The sequence below is a fragment of the Myotis nattereri genome (assembly GCF_964212035.1).
Source record: "Myotis nattereri genome assembly, chromosome: 17".
NCBI classification, from domain to species: Eukaryota; Metazoa; Chordata; class Mammalia; order Chiroptera; family Vespertilionidae; genus Myotis; species Myotis nattereri.
The window spans coordinates 39,647,880-39,668,890 of record NC_138092.1 but is presented as its reverse complement, the minus strand read 5'-3'; the positions used below and the strand labels follow the sequence as shown (position 1 = coordinate 39,668,890).

Sequence of the window (21,011 nt, the reverse complement as noted above, 5' to 3'; positions counted from 1 at the left end):
TGATTGATGTTTCTCTCTCATAGATGCTTCTAACTCTCTATCTCTCTCCCTTTCTCTCTGTAAAAAATCAATAAAATATATTAAAAAAAAAAAAAAAAAAAAAAAAAAAAAAAAAGATTGTTTCCTTTATAAACAGGAACAATTTTGCTTCTTCCTATCCAATCTGGATGCCTATTATTCCTTTTTTTGGTAACTTCTCTATCTTGGACTTGCAGTACTACATTGCATAGAAGTGGCTAGAATGGGCATCATGGCCTTATTCCTGATGTTAGAGGAGGAGCGTTTAATTTTTACCATTGAGTATGATATTAACTATGGGCTTTTTACTAGTAGCTTTTATTATGTTGAGATAATTTCTCTGTATTTCTAGTTCAAAGTATTTTTTTTATCATGAAAGTGTGTTGAATTTTATCAGACAGATGTTTTTTCTATATCTGTTGAGAAGATCATGTGGTTATTTAATCCTTCATTCTGTTAAGTGATGTATCACATTAACTGATTTTTGTATGTTGAACCATTCTTGCATCCCAGAGATAAATTCTACTTGGTAATGGTGTATAATGGTAATATTTTTGAGAGAATCCTAAACATTTTCTTGTACATAATAACTTGCTGTTGGACTTAAATTGTTTTTATATTGCCAATTACCTATAACCTGGAATTTGAAAGAATTCATTAAACTTTATAAACGGAAAAACTCTTACTACATATTTTAGCTATATTGTTAAAGGCCTCTTGCTTTAAGATACCAAGAATATGTATTTAACATATATAATATAAGTAAACTTTTCATTTAAGTGTATGTTAGTATTTAATCTGCATAATGAAAAACAGATTGGAAAAAATGCTTATCTTTGAAATACCTTCCTTTTCTTTTTGCTTTTGTATTTTGTGTCCCAAATTTGGATCAGCATGTCACTTTCATCAGCACTGTTGAAAGAAGAGAAAATGCCAGGACTATCTCCTGAAATCAAATTTGAGACTTCTGATGTCACCAGAAATTCCATGGACAGATATTTTCTTTTTGAGAGTGGTTGGAGGAAAGCGGTTTTCAAAACACAGAAGTTGAAGGACGGTAACGTCAATTTTACTCTTATTTGACTTAAGAAAATATAGAAATAGTGAGTTTGAATTTACATGTATATTTTTAAAGTACTGAGACATTTTATAATTTTTGTAACATTTAAGTAAGAATACTATCTTAAGCTTACAGAAAAGATAAATGGAAGCAAATTAAAATTAATTTACTTCATGTAATTCTGTGACTCATGATAGAACAAATTTAAAGAACTCCTTCCCTTGATATCAGTGCAGTTCTCCCTCTGTTGGATCATGCTACTTTTTATGAATAGTGTTTGTTTTCAGATACCTCAGGTTGCCCTTGCTGGTTTGGCTCAGCAGTTGGAAAGTTTGCCTGTGGACTGAAGGGTCCCAGGTTCCATCCATTCCAGTCAAAGAAGGGCACAAACCTCAGTTGCAGGCTCAAATTCAGGCCCCAGTTGGGGCGCATGTAGGAGGCAACCAATCAATGTTGCCTCTCTCTCACATTGACGTTTCTCTCTGTCTTTCCCCCTCCCTTCCACTCTGTCTGGAAATCAATGGAAAGGATGTCCTTGGGTACAAATTAACAAAAAGAAAAAAAACAAACAAAACTAGTTAAATACCTCAAGCTGGTTTTCATATTTTAAGAAACCCAGATCTTTTACAGCACCTTTTTGTATTAATAATTCTAATCAAAATTATGTCTTCTTTCCTTTCCTGTAAAAAGTATTTTATATCCTACTAGAGGCCCGGTGCATGAAATTCATGCACGGGGTGGGGAGGTGACGGGGGAGGGAATGGGGGTCCCTCAGCCCGGCCTGCATCCTCTTGTAATCCAGGGCCCCTTCGGGGATGTCGGGCCTAAACCAGCAGTTGAACATCCCTCTTGCAATCCTGGATGCTGCATGCACCAGTGACCATACTTTTCATACAGGTGAAAGGCATCTTGCTGTTGTATGGGCTGCTACATTTTTTGCCCTGATTATAAAAAGTAGTACATAACATGATCCTGCTGAGGCAGTAGTACCATTTTCCCCATCTTATGGGTGGAAAAACTAAAGCAGAGAGAAGTTAAGTAATTGGCTTTGTCACACAGTTATAAGTGTCAGAATCAGGGCTGACCATAAAATGTGCAAGCCAGAGTCCATGCATGTCATTGCTGCATCATCCTGTTTTTTGTTTTTTTTCAGTGTTAGAGTAGCCTTGCTAGGTTTTTTGTTTGTTTGTTTGTTTGTTTTTTAATTAAATCTTTATTGTTCAGATTATTACAGTTGTTCCTCTTTTTCCCCCCATAACTCCTCTCCACCCGGTTCCCACCCCACCCTCTGCCCTTACGCCCCCCCCCCCCCCACTGTCCTCATCCATAGGTGTACGATTTTTGTGCAGTCTCTTCCCGCACCCCCCACACACCCCCCCGGAGAATAGTCAGTCCACTCCCTTTCTATGCCCGTGATTTTATTCTGTTCACCAGTTTATTCTGTTCATCAGATTATTTATTCACTTGATTTTTAGATTCACTTATTGATAGATGTGTATTTGTTGTTCATAATTTGTATCTTTACCTTTTTCTTCTTCTTCCTCTTCTTAAAGGATACCTTTCAGCATTTCATATAATACTGGTTTGGTGGTAATGAACTCCTTTAGTTTTTTCTTATCTGTGAAGCTCTTTATCTGACCTTCTATTCTGAATGATAGCTTTACTGGGTAAAGTAATCTTGGTTGTAGGTTCTTGCTATTCATCACTTTGAATATTTCTTGCCACTCCCTTCTGGCCTGCATAGTTTTTGTTGCGAAATCAGCTGACAGTCGTATGGGTACTCCCTTGTAGGTAACTGGGTTTCTTTCTCTTGCTGCTTTTAAGATTCTCTCTTTGTCTTTTGCTCTTGGCATTTTAATTATGATGTGTCTTGGTGTGGTCCTCTTTGGGTTCCTTTTGTTTGGGGTTCTCTGCACTTCCTGGACTTGTAAGTCTATTTCTTTCACCAGGTAGGGGAAGTTTTCTGTCATTATTTCTTCAAATAGGTTTTCAATATCTTTCTCTCTCTCTTCTTCTGGCACCCCCATAATTCGGATGTTGGTACACTTGAAGTTGTCCCAGAGGCTCCTTACACTATCTTCATATTTTTGGATTCTTTTTTCTTTTTGTTTTTCCGGTTGGGTGTTTTTTGCTTCTTCGTATTTCAAATCTTTGACTTGATTCTTGCAGTCCTCTAGTCTGCTGTTGGAACTCTGTATAATATCCTTTATTTTAGTCAGTGTATGCTTAATTTCTAGTTGGTCCTTTTTCATAACCTCGAGGGTCTCACTAGATTTCTTGAGGGTCTCACTAAATTTATCGGCGGTTTCTAGAAAATTCTTGAAAAACCTTAAAAGTGTGGTTTTGAACTCAATATCCAGTAGTTTGCTTTCCTCCATTTCTGTCGTTTGTGATCTGTTTCTTTGTATCTGCATTTTTTTATGCTTCCCTGTGTTGATAGAGTGGCTCTCTGTGCTAGTTGTCCTACAGGGTCCAGTGGCTCAGCCTCCCCAATTACCTGAGGTGGACACTCTTAGTGTACCCCTTTGTGGGCTGTGTGCACAGGCTTGTTATAGTTAAGCCTTGATTGTTGTAGGTATCACTGGGAAGAATTGGCCTCCAGGCCAATTGGCTGTGAGAATCAGCTGTGTCTGCAGTGGAAGAACTTCTGTGCTGGAGACACCATTATGGGGCAAGACTTGCTTCAGTGGGGCTTTGGTGCTCACTGAGTCTGCCCCTGAGTGTGTCCCTTATGGATCTGAGGAGTTGTAATCTGAGTGATTCCATTCTGACCACTGGGTACACTGGCTCTTGGATCTCTAAGGAGGTGCTAATTTAGCCTCTGTCTGAGGCTACCCAGCGGGAGCTATGGAGAGATTCCTCTTCTTTGTTTGGGGTTTGGAGGTACCCAGATGAGGACCAGCTGTGAAGCAATGCAAGCTGCTGTGGGGCCTTGGGCCTTTTGGAATTTCTGGGTCTGTCTGACCCAGCTGCAATTTGTTAGGTAATTTTCAGATTGCAAAGGGCCAGGCCTTTCATATGCAAAAGCCTCTGTGCACAGCTTGGGTGGGGCAGAGTCTCAAGGGATCAACAGGGCAGAGCAAGCAGCTATTGCTGCTCCCCAGTCCTACCCTAAGAGGCCCTGGGTCACAGTGTCCTGGTAATTGCTGCATGCACCTCTGAGAGAAAGCCGCCCTCGAGTTCTGCCCGATGCCAGACAGTCCAGTTTCTCCCCGTATGAGTCTGGGTCCCCAGAGACTCACCCGGAACTGGAGTTCAGAGCAGCCAGGAGCTTAAGATTCCCTCCCAATTGAAAAAGACAACCATGACCTCAGCTGCCAGCCCTTTCCACATGTGCCACGTCCTCTGCTTCCAGCCCTTTCCACGTGCACCACATCCTCAGTTGCCAGCCCTTTCGGCGTGCGCCTCTGTACCTCTGCACTTGACTTCCGCACTTCCTCTGAGTCTCAGTGTGCTTTTCTCTTTCCTTCTAGTTGTAGAATTTCCACTCAGCCAGCCTTCCTGTGGTTCTGGATGATGTCCATTTTGTCTTTTAGTTGTATTTTTGAAGTGGTTGTGCGAGGCAGCAATTTCCGGTGTTTACCTATGCCACCATCTTGGTTTCTCCTCGCCTTGCTAGGTTTTAATTTTTAAACCTAAGAGACTGTTCCCAATATATAGGGTAGGGTCACTAGGCCTGGCCAGCGAGCAGGGCCATATGTGGGGCAACCGGTAGGTGAGACGATCTGGGGGCCACTGCTGGCACCTGCCTTGGCTGACGGCCTGGTGCCACCTGCTGGCTGGCCCCTCCCCCTGATCGCCGCCACTGATTGCTTTCCTCTCAGAGGGCAGACGCTCAACACAGGAGCTGCCCCCAGTCGGGGGGCGGAGGGGGGCAGGGGTACAGCTCTTGCATTGAGCGTCTGCCCTCTGGTGGTCAGTGCATGTCGCAGTGACCAGTCGTTCCACCAGTCATTCCTCCATTCGGTCGATTTGCATATTAGGGTTTTATTATATAGGATAGTTGCTCAATAAAGACTAGTTTGAGGACTTTTGACATGTAAATGAGTACGTATAACTTTCCCTCCTTAATTTCAAATTATAAATTACATTTTTTATTTATTCTGAATTCTGCCATTAGCTTTATTGATGGAGATATAATTCTTGAAAATAGCAAAATTTGAACTCCCTCACCATTTCATCACTTCTGGTTTTGAATGTGTTGCTACAGTTTTTCAATTATTCCACTAGCTTCCCATTAAAGGTACTCAGAAGACACCCGTTTATCTGTCCTCTTACCCCCAGGTTTAATTGCTTAAAAGAGAATCTATATATTTTTTTGATCAAGAGAAACTTTTTTTGTCCAAAAAAGGAAAACAATCAAAGGTTGCATAAGAGCATTTTGAGTATTTAATATAATTCTAGCCCCACTAAATATCTTTTTTATTACTGGGCTAGACTTGCTCAGTAGAGAAAGCTTTAAAAACAATTCTCTATGTTTAGTTTAATGACCAAACAAACCTTTAATCTCAATCTTTTTCTCCCTTCATTTTGAAAATTTTTAATAATTTAATCATCTCTTTTTCTAATGATATGTGAGGTCAGTAGAAGAAATCTTGGTGTTTCAATGTTGTTATTTACAGATTTGGAATTTTGCAGTGAAATCATTAAAATCAGTGCCTGGAAAAATAAAATAAAATCAACGCCTGAAAATAGAATTCTTTTATCCTTTATTGCTAGCTCAGGTGATCGTGTATTTACATTCCTTGATTTTCTACATAAAATCAGGAAGCAGATAATGTAAGACTCTTGAAAGTGCTTTCGGCTCTTTTCAGTGTGAATCCAGCTAATATTCTGAGGATTCTAGAATCATGAAGACAGGACAGTGAAGACTGTGAGGCTCTGGGAAGCTGTCCTTTTTCTTGGTTCGAATCTTAAGCAGCCCCTTACCCACTCTCCCCTGCTGTCCCTATGTTAGGAATTCAGGTGTTCTCTCAGGAAAGATGCTAGGTAAGCTACAGTAGCTTAATTTCCTTTACTTATGACCCATTTAGTATGTTTTATTATGCATTGTAGTATTAGGAAAAGAAGTTACATACTTTTAATCAGGAAATAATGAAGGTGGTTATGATACTATTTTTTATTAGAATACACCCGAGCATTTGGTCTAGAAGAGCTCAGAGAACGTGTCAAAATGCCATATTTACCAGGATTGCAAAACTGCCAGAAAAGTGTGAGTTCCTCCCCACCTGAGGTTCCTAGCAGACGGCAGTGCATTGACACCCAGATGCCTCCAGTCAGGTAGGCCCTGCCTATTCCGCCTCTTCTGTTGAATACTTAGCTGGAGTAATACTTCTACTTGGAGAGGTCTTTCTGGCCCGTGAATCCAGTTCTTTCTTGCTTACTAATTTTTTTCCATAAAGGATTTAATTTTGTGATTTTATTCAGTTTGATAAGTAGGAACTTCCCACGATTGTTAAGTGACATTGTCAGAAAGGATAGGAGGTCTTTTTTTTTTTTAATTTTTTATTGCCCTAGTGTAAGTTGCTCATGAGAATATTGGAATTTTTAGCAATAAAAATAAATGAACTCTGCAATATGAACAGATCTCACTACCCTGCATACAGAGCCTTTCATTTCATTTCCCATTTGAAGTGATGGAGGGGTGATTCTGAATGAGACATCAGCCTAATGACGAGCCTGCATTGATAATCAGAAATGAGTTTGTCAGCTGGAATCCTTGCATTTAAAAACATTATTATAAACTAGAGGCCTAGTGCACGAAATTCGTGCGGGTGGGGGGGCAGTCCCTCAGCCCAGCCTGCACCCTCTCCAATCTGGGACCCTTCGGGGGATGTCCGACTGCTGGTTTTTATTAAACTGTGTTTAATAAAACAACATAGTTTATTTAAAAGTTCCTATCATTGCACTTTTACCTTACCTTGACTTTTTCACCTAAACTGCCAGTTGGACATCCCTCTCATAATCTGGGACCACTGGCTCCTAACCACTCCTGCCTAATTGCCTCTTACCACTTCTGCCTGCCAGCCTGATCGCTCCCAACTGCCCTCCTCTGCTGAGACCCACCTCCTCAACCGGGCCCCACCTCCACTGTGAGCATGGCCATCTTGTGATTGCCATCTTGTAACAGCCATTTTGTGATGACATTAGGGTGTGATGCATGAGGGCATGATGACCACCTAGGCTATTATTAGTATAGATACCTTTCCCACTGTAAATCAGACTGACATACCCTTAAAAGAAAACCCCTTTCTTTAAAGGGATGTATGTATATATTCATTAGTAAGACAGTCTTCTATTTGGTTTCTGCTTTGGTTTATTTATTTATTCATTGGGTATTTATTGAATGGCCAGCCTAAAAACAAGACAAAGCATTGAAAGCAGTCTGATTTGCAGATCTCTTTAGGGGAGGATTTATATCTTCACGTGTATTTATATTTTCATGTCATGAGCTTTAAAGTCAACCAGTTGTACATAGTGCACAAGTATCAGAATTTCAGAGTCTATATCTTGAGTTTTCCACCAGTATTATGCTCTTGCTAATTACTCAAAATAAATCCTGATAATATAAATAGAAAACTAGAACATACTAAAAATGAAAAGTTGTGGTTAATTTATATCTAAATTGTGAAAAATAAGAGCTTTGCAGAAAATTTACCCATCTTAACATATCGATTTTTATTGTTAGGTGTTCTAGCCTTTTTCATTTTGATATATTTTTATTTTAGTTGTAATTTTAGTGTACTGACAATGTTTTACTTCGCCTTTTTCACACACACACACACACACACACACACACGTACGTACTTATCTCACTATATAATCTTCAGTTACTGTCTACATATTTCATTGATGTTATTAAACTGTGTTTAATAAAACAACATAGTTTATTTAAAAGTTCCTATCATTGCACTTTTACCTTACGTTGACTTTTTCACTTTTGTGAGCAATAGCACACATAAAATCTTTCCCCTCATTTTGAATATTATCTGAGGACAGATTGCCAAGCTCTAGAAATATACAAAGCAAAACTGCTCTTTCTGAAGTGAGATTAAAGTGAGACAAGGCAGAGCCAGAGACGGTGGAAGAGAGTGAGTTTCCAGTAGAGTAGATGATGGGAATTAGAGAGACAGGACGGTAAGACTGTGGAAAGAAGAGGGCCCCCTGGGAACCTGAGTACAACACCTACTCAAGGACATTGTGTTTCCTTCACCAGGACACCTGTATCCCTGTCACTTAGCCCATCCCTGTCATGTCCCCAGGGGTCACAGCCCTTGATGGGGAAGGGAGTAAGAGTGTGGAGGGCTGCCTGTGGTGATGGACTTGTCTCAGTCCAGGCCAGTTTTCTGACCCTTCTTTCAGTGTGTATGATCCCCTAAAAAACTGGAAGCCCAGAAAGCACCCCCTGAATTAGCCTGTTCTGCCTCTAAATTTTCAGTCTTCATGTTGCTTCCCACTGTTTCACTCTATTTCAGTTTTGTGTGTGTGTGTTCTTTTTTTTATTTTTCATTTGCAATTTTGGCTGTTTGTGAGATGATTCATCAACATTTCACATTGACTTGAGTGTGAATTTCCGTAAGTCAATGAAAGATAATTTGAATATATTACAATTGTGTTATGACAAGTGGTCTTCATATATAAGCAGAAGAGAGGAGCTAAGTGCATGATGTTAATGAGTGCATGGCAAGCAAAAATGTTAGTTCTTGTGCCTGTCTTTGAAATGAGTGTCTTTATTTTCACCATTCTGGTGAGGACACGTTGAGTTGCCTGCAAGTTTTGTTTTTTGTTAATCCTCATCCGAGAATATTTTTTTCCATTGCTTTTCAGAGAGAATGGAAAGGAGGGAAGGAGGGTGAGAGAGACAGAAGAGAGAGAGAGAAACATCCATGTGAAAGAGATACAGCCATTGGTTGCCTCCTGTACACACCCAGTCTATGGCCGGGGATCAAACCTGCAACACAGGTAGGTGCCCTTGACCAGGAATCAAACTCGAGACCCTTAGGTGCTCAGGCTGACACTCTATGCATTGAGACACGCCATCCAGGGCTACAAGTATTTTATTCTCCTCTTCGTATTGCCCAGCGCCCTGTGAAGGAACAATCTTGGTAAAGCAAGGAAGTCCTCATTTTTGTTTGTTTTGTGTACAAACCCTTACCCTCTTTGATTCTAAAAGACTAATGTGTTCTCATATTTCTTTAATGCTAATCAGAAATTTTCAGTGACTCTCAAGGCACAGTCTGGTAATATAACTGATAGTAGGAATCCTAACAGTGACGAGTATTTAAAAGTTTTGGGTGACTTCTAAAGTTTAATGTAGCTACAAGAAATTTGGAATTCTTAGGTACCCTCTCACCCACAGCAGATTCAATCATGGCATATTTCCTACATATTATCTAGATCTATTCCAGAGGAATGAGAGTTAATTATGTCAAAATTTAGATTGTAGGGATGAATAGGTGATAAGTGTACAAATAACTGAGTTGGTTAGTTGGCACATCCAGATACCCTGTTGATCTAATCTTAATTCCCTTCCTCATAGCATTCCCTGAATCATGATTAGTGAGAATTAAGATAAAAATAAATTGAGATAAAGATGGGAAAAGTTACACATAACACTCCTCCATGGGTAAAATTTATTAGCAAAAATTGAAACATTAAGTTGGTTCATATCTGTTTCTGATTAGATTAGCTATGATGGAAGGAGTTTCGTTTCTTTAAAGTTTATTTAATTTCTTTGTGATGTCCTTCACAGGTGAGTCTCACTAGAAGCATGCTTCATGTCTCTTACTGCACTTTGAAAGATTGATGTGCCCTGGATTTGTAGAGAAGGGACTTCATGACAATATGTAATTTCAGGATAAAGAAGACCAAGGGGCCCTGCATGGTGGTACCACTTGTGGAGAGACCAAAAGGCAAGCAGGCTCCTTTTTTTCTGACCACATGTCTTATTGGGCTGCGGAATACTTATCTTTTGTTTTAAACGTCCTTTCTTTCCACTGATTTCATTGTCTTTGTTTTGTTACTGCTTCTTTGAAGCTTTAGTTTATAAATGTAGTAGATGTTGTGTTCGGTATATCGTGCATCTTTAATATCCCAGGACCCTGGCATGGGCCCTCCTCATCGCAGGTGGACCATTGCAGTTGCCTGCAAACTAGTCTGGCTTGGAATTTCTGGCCTTTGAAATCCTTCAATAGTGCAACAAGCCTAAGACCTTGGCCTCTAATCACATCACTCCCTTCTTCAAAAACAATTCCTCCACATTACCCTCAGAGTAAAGTATGAACTCCTTAACTTGGCACTGAATCCTTTACCATCTTGCACTAACTTGCCTTTCTGGCCTGATCTTCTAATTAATTATTTTCCTGGATCCTCTGTTATCTTATCACATCCAACTGCAGAAACTTATCTCTATGCCAATAGTTTGAGTTCAAAAGAACTACTTGTAACATTGATTTATTCCTAAGCCTTTTGGTGACTAGGAAGGTTTATAGCACCAAGCTGTATTTTTACTTATTTGGAGTATGAATTTGTTCCTTGAAGTGATAAAATCAGGCATTCTCACCTCCACATTTCTGATGTGTTTGATCAGAATTTTGTTTTTCAAAATTAGACTCTGAAATATCAGTTGAGCCAGGTGAGGTCTACAAGATCATGGGAATTTCTCGTCAGCTCTGGTATCTAGACTTACTGTCCCAGCCCTAACTTTTGTGTGTTACTGATTCCTGGGCCTTACACTAAGGGAACCGTATATGGCATGCAACATGCACATGTCTAGCATTTAAGTTCTCCAATAAGTTCGTGCTCATTTCCTGAAGGAATTTTATCCAAAGTTAAATGGGAGACATTCTTTTTTTTTGAAAGATTTCTTGAAGTCAAAGGTTTTCCACTTTCTTGTCTTTTGTCGATTATTATGTAAGCCAGGGTTTTTCAACAATGGCACTATTAACATTTCGGACCAGATAATTCTTTTTGTGGGGCTCTGTCCTATGCATTGGAGGAGTTTAGCAGCATCCCTAAATGCCAGTGTGTGGTCACTAGATGCCACTATGTGGTCATCAAAAAGGCCTCCAGACATTGCCAAAGGTCCTTAGGGTGCAAAATCACTTCCAGTTGAGAACCACAGGATTAAGTATAACACGTCTAACATTATATATTATTTACTATTTGTCCTTCAAACTATCAAACGTTTCCTCCTTTATCTGTGTGTAACAGTTCTTTCTTTACCAGTTGAAGATTTTTTAACCTTATTTTTATGATAATCACAGTTATCCATCACTTCCATGACTTTATACTTATAGACGAATGGAGCTAATAGAGCACCTCCAAATAAACCACAAACACTAAAATTGTAGAGTAAATAATATATAATGCTTTCTCGACACTGTTGGTAGCAGTCAGAATTGACTTATTAGGAGCTTTGCAAGTTCAGTCTCTGAATGGTCATAGGTTAAATGTTCATGAACTTCTCCTTGGATACATCTTTTCTCTGAATTTCCATATATATAAACAATTTCTGTGATCAACAGGCAGCATAAAATAAAAATATACATGGTAATAGGGATACCAGAAGAAGAGAGAGGGCAAGATATTGAAAACCTATTTGAAGAAATAATGACAGAAAACTTCCCCTACCTGGTGAAAGAAATAGACTTACAAGTCCAGGAAGCGCAGAGAACCCCAAACAAAAGGAATCCAAAGAGGACCACACCAAGACACATCATCATTAAAATGCCAAGAGCAAAAGACAAAGAGAGAATCTTAAAAGCAGCAAGAGAAAGACAGTCAGTTACCTACAAGGGAGTACCCATACGACTGTCAGCTGTTTTCTCAACAGAAACCATGCAGGCCAGAAGAGAGTGGCAAGAAATATTCAAAGTGATGAATAGCAAGAACCTACAACCAAGATTACTTTATCCAGCAAAGCTATCATTCAGAATAGAAGGTCAGATAAAGAGCTTCACAGATAAGAAGAAGCTAAAGGAGTTCATTACCACCAAACCAGCATTATATGAAATGCTGAAAGTTATTCTTTAAGAAGAGGAAGAAGAAAAAGGAACTCTTACCATTTGCCACAGCATGGATGGAACTGGAGAGCGGATAAATACCACATGATCTCACTCATTTGTGGAATATAATGAACAACATAAACTGATGAACAAGGACTGATCCAAAGACGGAGAGGCATTGATTGGACTGTCGGGCCTTGGAGGGAAGGTAGGGGAGGGTGGGGGTAAGGGGAAAAGATCAACCAAAGGACTTATATGCAAGCATATAGGCCTAAACAATGGACACGGACAATGGGGGGGGGGGTGAGGGCATGAGCGGGGGGGTGGGGGTAGGGGGTAACGTGGGGATAAGGACACATATGTAATATCTTAATCAATAAAAAATATATTTTAAAAAAATAAAAATAAAAATATACATGGTAATTTAAGCAAAAGACAACTTGGCCCAAATGAACATTTGTGTACCTATGTTCCAATAGGCCAAGTTTATGGTTCTTTTGGGCCAGATGCTATATCTTCTTTACCTTTATAACCTGCAGTGCCTACACCAGTTTCTGCAATATAAAGAGTGTTCAGTAAATACTTGTTGATTTTCCTTGAGTCATGCAAGAACACAGTTCATGCACTCATTCACCAAATGTGAACTGAGTATCTATTCTGTGCCAGGCCTTGTTCTAGATGCTTGGGCCTCTGTTACATCCTTCCACAAAACCAAGGTCCCAGGCCTTGTGGAATTTACATTCTAGTGAGAGAATACAGCTGACAAATAGCCTATATAAGAAAGAGTAAAATGCTAATTAGACCGAACAGCAAAACAACCGTCTGGAAGGTCATTGTGAGGTCCAGCCGAGGCAGCTGGGGCTGCGAGGGCCGAACCCCTTGCACGCATTTCATGTATCAGGCCTCTAGTTAAATGTAATAAAGAAGGTCCATTGCCTAGCATATCAGAAGGTGTAAGTAAAACAGAAACAAAATAGAATAAGGGAAGGGAGATTAGGAGATCTGGGGTCAGAACAGGTTTACTGGAGAGGGTAATATTTGAGCCAAGACTTGAAAGAGGTGAGGGAATTAAACTCCTGGAAAACAGTTACTCTCTTGGAGCCAAGAGAGATCCCAGGGCAGGATGGTACCTGACCGGTTGGAAGAATTCAGGAGTCAAGAGTGGCTAATCTCAGAGTGTGAAAGACCAGGTAAAAGAGGTGACATCTGACCCTGTAGGGCCCTGGAAGGGTCACTGTATCTAACTCTGATTGAAATGAGGAGCCACTGAATAATTTTAACAAAAGAATGATTTCCGCCCTAACCGGTTTGGCTCAGTGGATAGAGTGTTGGCCTGCAGACTGAAAGGTCCCAGGTTCGATTCTGGTCAAGGGCATGTACCTTGGTTGCGGGCACATCCCCAATGAGGAGTGTGCAGGAGGCAGCTGATTGATGTTTCTCTCTCATCGATGTTTCTAAATCTCTATCCTTCTCCCTTCCTCTCTGTAAAATTTCAATAAAATGTATTAAAAAAAAAAAAAAGAATGATTTCCATGTGATCTGATTTAAGTTTTTAAAGGATCATTTGGCAACTGCCATCTATTTCAGTAGTTACTCCTTTTAAAAAAAATGGTCCAATCCTGGTCATGTGGTTTAATTGGTTGGGAGTTGCAAGGCCCATGCACCTAAAGGTTGCTGGTTCAATTCCGGTTGTCGGGCAGCTAATCCATGTTTTGCTCTTGCATCAATGTTTCTCTCTCTCCTTCTTCCTTCCTCTCTGTGTCTCAAAATAAATAAAAATACTTTATAAATTAAAAATAAATAAATAAATCCTGTAATTCCATTATAATAAGTAAATACCCATAGAACTTTCACCTCCAGCTGTGCTGGAATAGCTTCTACTAGATGACTTTACCACTGAGAATTAGCATAAGAGCTAATTATAAAAAATCATAAAAATATAATAATAAATAAATAATATAAAAGTTGTATATTTATTATTAATATAAAATAATAAAAATATTAAAACGCAACAACTTTAAGGTGCCAAGAGCTCCCATTTCCAATAGGATTTCAGAGCTGAGATATTGGAGAAATAACCACAGAGAAGTGAGCCCCAAATTCTGTGAGCAGTTTTCTCTCAGGTGTTTGCCTGTTCCTAAGGGGCATGTCTGCCAGGTCATATGTCAGGACCTCAAGCATAAAACAGCCTCTTTCAGGCAAAAGAACTGAGCAGAGGTTTCAGTAAGTTAGCATTTGCTGGGGAGACAGAGGGGCAGGTTAAGGCCTAGCCAGGAGAGCCCTTAGTGAACTCCCAGGCTCTCAGTTAAAACTCCCAGAAGCTGCACATAATAAAGGCATCCCAAAAAGAGACAAGCTTTAAAACAGCCTATAGCTCATCCTTGGCCGGATTAAAGTGATGGCTGCCAGAAGAAAATGAAATCTCTCTGGAAAACATAAGGTGACAGAGCCTTGCAGGTAAATCACTTGGACCATTTGTTTTCTTTGGAGGAGTCTTTTAAAATGATCCAGTAATTTTAACTTTAGGACTTCTTAAAGCATTCTAATTTGTCAATCAGTTTTGGTAAGTTATATGTTCTAGAATTTCTTCCATTTTGTCTAAGTTTTCAAATTTATTGGCCTAAAATTTAATCTTTACTCTATCTGTACTTCTGTTCCTCTTCTAATATTACTTACTAGAGACCCTGTGCATGAAATTTGTGCTCTCAGGGGGGGGGGGTCCCCTCAGTTGGGCCTGTGCCCTCTTGTAGTCCGGGAGCCCTCAGGGGATGTCTGATTGACGGCTTAGGCCTGCAGTTGGACATCCTTAGCACTGCCACAGAGGCGGGAGAGGCTCCTGCCACCGCCACTGTGCTCACCAGCCATGAACCAGGCTCAGGGCTTCTGGCTGAGCAGCACTCCCTCTGCAGGAGCACAATGACCACCAGGGGACAGCTCCTGCATTGAGTGTCTGCCCCCTGGTGGTTAGCGCGCATCATAGCAAATGGTTGTTCTGCCATTCAGTTGATTTGCATATTAGCCTTTTATTATATAGGGTTTGTTCCTTCTGCCTTGTTTTCTTAATTAATCTCACCAGAGGCTTTCCTTTGTTACTAGTCTTTTCAGTGAAGAACTCTGATCTTTTTAAAGTTTCTTATTGAAAATTTGTTCTCTATTTCTTTTCTGAATTATCATTTTCCCCCATGTTCTGTGGGTTTATTCTTTTCCTAATGTATATCTTACACCTCACTTATTAATTTTCAGCCTTTTTTTCTAACAAAGGAAATTTAGAAAATTATACCCTAAACCATAGAGAGCTTTATACGCTAAAATTTCTCTTTTGTTTCACCACACAAGTTTTGTAATATTTTTTATCATCTACTTAAATGTTTATTATGATTTATTTTTTATTGATGCATAATTTAGAATGTGGGTAAATTTCAAATTTTTGAGAATTTTTATGTATATCTTATTGCTGACAACTTCAAGTTAATTTTATTGGTCTGTATGATAACAATTCTTTGAAGTTTTTCAAATATTGCTCAATACCTAGCATCTAGTTATTTTGCAGCCAGAGGGTCTAAGATCAAGCCCATTGCAGTGCTAAGCACAAGAATGCTGATCATATTCTTGCCCTTTGCTCTCTCTGAACTTCTCACTCATGTTACACACTCAAATAAAAACAAAACAAGCAAACCCAACCACCCTGAAGATTTGAAGACAGTTTTTTTGATACTTGAAACTTCATCGTGAAATAACAGTTTTTTCAAAATAATATATGAGTTCATATATTATTTTCAAACACTTGTGTGTTTCTAAATAGAAGTATTTACACACATTTACATATTTAGGTAATAAGTAGTGATTTTTTTTTCTCTCTCTCTTTTTTTTAAATTAAATCTTTATTGTTCAGATTATTACATTTGTTACTCTTTTTTCCCCCCATAACTCCCCTCCTCCCAGTTCCCGCCCCACCCTCCGCCCTCACTCCCCACCCACTGTCCTCTTCCATAGGTGCACGATTTTTGTCCAGTCTCTTTCCGCATCTCCCACACCCCTTTCCCCCACAAGAATAGTCAGTCCATTCCCTTTCTATGTCCCTGATTCTATTATGATCACCAGATTATTTATTCACTTGATTCTTAGATTCATTTGTTGATAGATGCATATTTGTTGTTCATAATTTGTATCTTTACCTTTTTCTTCCTCTTCCTCTTCTTAAAGGATACCTTTCAGCATTTCATATAATCCTGGTTTGGTGGTGATGAACTCCTTTAGCTTTTCCTTATCTGTGAAGCTCTTTATCTGACCTTCCGTTCTGAATGATAGCTTTGCTGGATAAAGTAATCTTGGTTGTAGGTTCTTGGTATTCATCACTTTGAATATTTCTTGCCACTCCCTTCTGGCCTGCAAAGTTTCTGTTGAGAAATCCGCTGACAGTCGTATGGGTATTCCCTTGTAGGTAACTGAGTTTCTTTCTCTTGCTGCTTTTAAGATTCTCTCTTTGTCTTTTGCTCTTGGCATTTTAATGATGATGTGTCTTGGTGTGGTCCTCTTTGGATTCCTTTTGTTTGGGGTTCTCTTCGCTTCCTGGACCTGTAAGTCTATTTCTTTCACCAGGTAGGGGAAGTTTTCTGTCATTATTTCTTCAAATAGGTTTTCAATATCTTGCTCTCTCTCATCTTCTGGCACCCCTATAATTCTGATGTTGGTACGCTTGAAGCTGTCCCAGAGGCTCCTTACACTATCTTCGTATTTTCGGATTCTTTTTTCATTTTGCTTTTCCAGTTGGGTGTTTTTTGCTTCTTTGTGTTTTGAATATTTGACTTGATTCTTGCGCTCCTCTGGTCTGCTGTTGGGTGTCTGTATAATATTCTTTATTTCAGTCAGTGTATGCTTAATTTCTAGTTGGTTCTTTATCATAACATCGAGGGTCTCAGTAGATTTCTTGAGGATCTCACTACATTTATCGGCGGTCTCACCAGTCTTTTCGAGGGCCTTACTAAGTTTATCGGCAGCTTCTAGACAGTTCTTGAGAGACCTTAAAAGTGTGGTTTTGAGCTCTATATCTTCCATTTCTGACATTTGCATCCTGTTTCTTTGTCTCCGCATTTTTTTATCTTTTCTTGGTGCACCCCCTAGTGGTCTTTGTGTGCAGTCTTGTAGTTAAGCCTTGATTGTTGTCGGTAATACCAGGGGTGATTTGACCTCCAGGCTAACTGGCTATGAGAGTCCGCTGTGTCTGCAGTGGGAGAGCTTCTGTGCTGTATCTCTAGGGCGGTGCTAATCTAGCGTTTGCCTGAGGCTATCCGGCAAATGGCTCTGCGCAGGGCTTGGGCGGGCCGGAGCGAGCAGTTATGGCTGCTCTCAGTTCCGTCCCTAGGGGCTCTGCCTCTCAGAGTCCCAGCAACTGCTGCAAACCTCAGAGAGAAAGCTGCCTTTGAGTTCTGACCGAAGCCAGACAGTCCCGCTTCTCCCGTTTGAGTCTGGGTCCCTAGAGACTCGCCCGGATCTGGAGCTCAGAGTCTGAAACTCCCTCCCGATTGAAAACAACAACCGCGCCCTCCGCCGCCAGCCCGCTCCGCGTGCGCGCACTCCGCACCTGAGTATTTCACTTCAGCACTGCGCCTCCTCTGAGTCTGGGTATGATATTCTCTTTCCTCCTAGTTGTAGAATTTCCACTCAGCCAGCCTTCCTGTGGTTCTGGATGATGTCTGTTCTGTCCTTTAGTTATATCTTTGAAGTGGTTGTTTGAGGCAGCAATCTCCCGTGTTAACCTATGCCGCCATCTTGGTTTCTCTCATAAGTAGTGATTTACATGGGAACTTTGAATTTGGTGGATTTAGGTTCAAATCCTGCCCCTAACAATGGCTAGAATTTAAGCCTCATTAAATCATTTTAAAATATGTAATCCAAGATAGTACTAGTTACCTACTTCATTGGGTTGTATGGATGAAATAGATGAATAGGTACTTGACATAAAGAGATCACTCACTAAGTGTGAACCTACTAGTATTATTACTATTCCTACCACCCTCTAAGAGAGGCTCAGAGAGGGCCCATTTCACTTTACAATTTTACTATGTTACTTCACTTAGTATTTATGAGAAATGGTTTCATTTGCAAAAAAATAACTTGCTTGATAAGCACTTAAAGCATTAAATGAGCTAATTATTTATAGAGATAATTTTTATGGAGATACATTTTTATAATTATTTATAGATAATAAATTCCACAGCCATCCCATGTTAGACACAGATTTAGTTTTATATAATTAAATGTATGCATTACAGGTGTTTTTAGTGAGATATTTTTGAGATGACTTATCACAGTCACTTTAGAAAGTAAGTAGCAACATTTCTACTTCAAAGAAATCATAGTGCTTGGTGGTCGCTCGAGGAACAGACATTTTGCTTGCACTATAGTTGAGAGACTTCCGTTAATGTGTGATGATTTGAATTTTATCAGCTGATCTTTTTTCTTGACAGGTTCTGGATTCAGCAATCCCCTCGCTGGAGCACCACCTCAGTACTTACAGAGACTTTCCAGAATGTCCATGCTGGAGTATGACACCATTCGTCAAGAAACGGCCACGAAGTCCAAAAAGGGTAAGAGACGAGAGCTGGGAGACTGCTGGTAACACACAGCGCGGCGCTTCTTCACTCACCGCTAAGGCTGATACTTCTTCCCTTCCTTTTTCTTTTTCTTTCTTTTTGATATGTGATATGATATGGAATGATATATGTAACAGTGGAAATGTAAATAGGAAATAAATATTTTATGTTACATTCAGAATACTTTGTGCTCTGTTAACTATACAAAGAGACATTTAAGTTACAGATTATGTAGACACAATCATGAGAAAAAGTATGTTGCAGCCCAGCTGGAGTGGCTTAGTTGGTTGAGCATTGTCCTGTGCACCAAAAGGTTGCCAGTTTGAATCCTGGTTCAGGGAATATACAGAAGGCAATTTCTCTCTCTCTCTCTCTCTCTCTCTCTCTCTCTCTCTCGCTCTCTCTCTCTCATTTCTTCTCTCTAAGCATGTCCCCTCAGATGAGGATTTTTTAAAAATTTATATTGCATGAATTTTATGCACATGATTATGTGTTTTTTTTGACTCAACTTGAAAAATGTTTTGAGTGCCTCTGTAAAATGATATTCGCCAAGAGCTGCAGAAGATTCAAGAAAAAGCTCTAGTTGGGGTTCAAAAGCACCAATATAAACCCCTCCTTTTCCTTGCTTGAGTGTGAAACAGTTGTGAGGTACATATTCAAGCAGATGATGATGAGAACATTAGCTTTGCTTGCTGATAAAACCTGGAAGGAGATCCTGGCTTAGATGTGTGGCAGCCTCTTAACAGTGAACTTCAGAATTGGGCCAACGTACACACCCAGGTAAGTGCTGACAAGCTTGGGCTCACCTGCCGAGTCAGGGCCTGGACGGCCAAGCAGAACAAGGCTCCTCCACTGTAGACAGGCAGGTCCCTGAGGTGGGGAAGAGGGTGGGGAGACTTGCCCCTCTGTGGGGAGCAGGGGAAGGTCTAGATCAGGAGGACACTGCTCCTCTAGAAAGCCCGAGGGGTGGGAGAGGCGTGCTTGCCAGGAACCAGGAAAAATCCAGCGCACCAGAGTCTGTGATCCAGTGAGAGTGGGATACAGGCACAGCAGAACCCATATGATATGGGTTACGGAGGGTGTTATGGAGGGTCAAGAACAGGGCGGTATTCCAGTGGGAACGCTCCTGGAAGATGCAGTGTTCGAAGTGGACCTTAAAGCCAGGAAAGATGAATAACGTAGCAGAGGTGCACTGTGCATTTGGGAGTGACACTGTGGGTGGGACACTGGGGAGCAGAGGGCAAGCAGCAGAACTCACGTGCCTACAGGCACCAAGCCAAGTGCCATGCTGAGTGACACCATGAGGTGAAGGCTTCGGCGAACTGGGCACTCACCACCCAGCGTTAGCTCTCTGTCACCTGGGAATGTAGGCCCGAAGTCACCAGATATTCCAACTTTTCCTTAGATTCCAGATTTTCATGTGAAGCCTTCTAATGTGTCAATGTTAGCAACTAATTAGAAGTTTATGACGCCATTGTGTGGGCCAAAGAAAGTTACACGCGCCAGCTCGCGCAGGCTTTGAGGGGCCATTCTTCTCTGCAACCTCGGGGTCAGAGGGTTAGAGGGCAATCGGGCTTGAGATAAGCGGATGATACTGGTAGAGAGCCTCAGATCCAAGCATGAGTTTCTATTTCCTCACTTTCTCAATGGGAGATTTTGAGTCTGAAAGTAGATTATTGCTTTTGTGACTTAGGAAGATTCATCCAGGCTAGATTGTAATGGGAGGAGACTGGGACTAGGGAAACCAGTGAGAGGCTGTTTATAAAATCTGAGGTAAGAATCTCTCAATAGAAAGGTAGAAACAGGACATCAAGGCAAAGCACCCAAGATAACTGATTGGACATAAGGGTATCAAGACAGGAAGAAGCAAAACCAGCTCATTTCTAGTTTTAGACATAGATTCTCAAGAGGAGATGCTAGTTTGGGGGAATAACAGGATGAATGCAACTTTGAGTATATTCAGTTTAAGGTGCCACCAGGACATCCATCCAGAGATGCCAAACAGGTAGTTGAGAGCAGGTGTGTAGTTCCAGAAAAAGATGCTTGACTAGAGTTAGAACTTGGAAAAACATGTGCATTGCCAAGGCTGAGTTTTCCTGCTAAAAATGTAGAGAGAGACGAGAGGCCAGATTCATAAGGGATAGGAGCGAATAGGAAGAAGACAAAAATAAAAGAACTAAAGCATCACAGTTAAAGGAGAACGAACATATTTCATGTCCTTGCATGCTTTATGTTAATGTATAAGGTACACTGTTAATATGTACGTGCTTACAGGCATTATCACAATGCATCAGTTCCTCAGGGGAGAGCTAACTGGAATACTGTTCCCACTGG

The 21,011-nt window shown here is 40.4% G+C and overlaps 1 protein-coding gene across 1 annotated transcript; it reads left to right on the top strand.

The window, feature by feature from the left end:
- Nucleotides 1–917: 917 nt before the first annotated feature.
- Nucleotides 918–18,856, top strand: LOC308533512 (uncharacterized protein C8orf89). Its single transcript, XM_081111553.1, has 4 exons — nt 918–1,075; nt 6,205–6,358; nt 9,935–9,990; nt 18,552–18,856. Exons 1-4 carry the CDS (start codon nt 949–951, stop codon nt 18,701–18,703), a joined length of 489 nt encoding a protein of 162 aa, XP_080967679.1. The 5' UTR covers nt 918–948; the 3' UTR covers nt 18,704–18,856.
- Nucleotides 18,857–21,011: the final 2,155 nt, after the last annotated feature.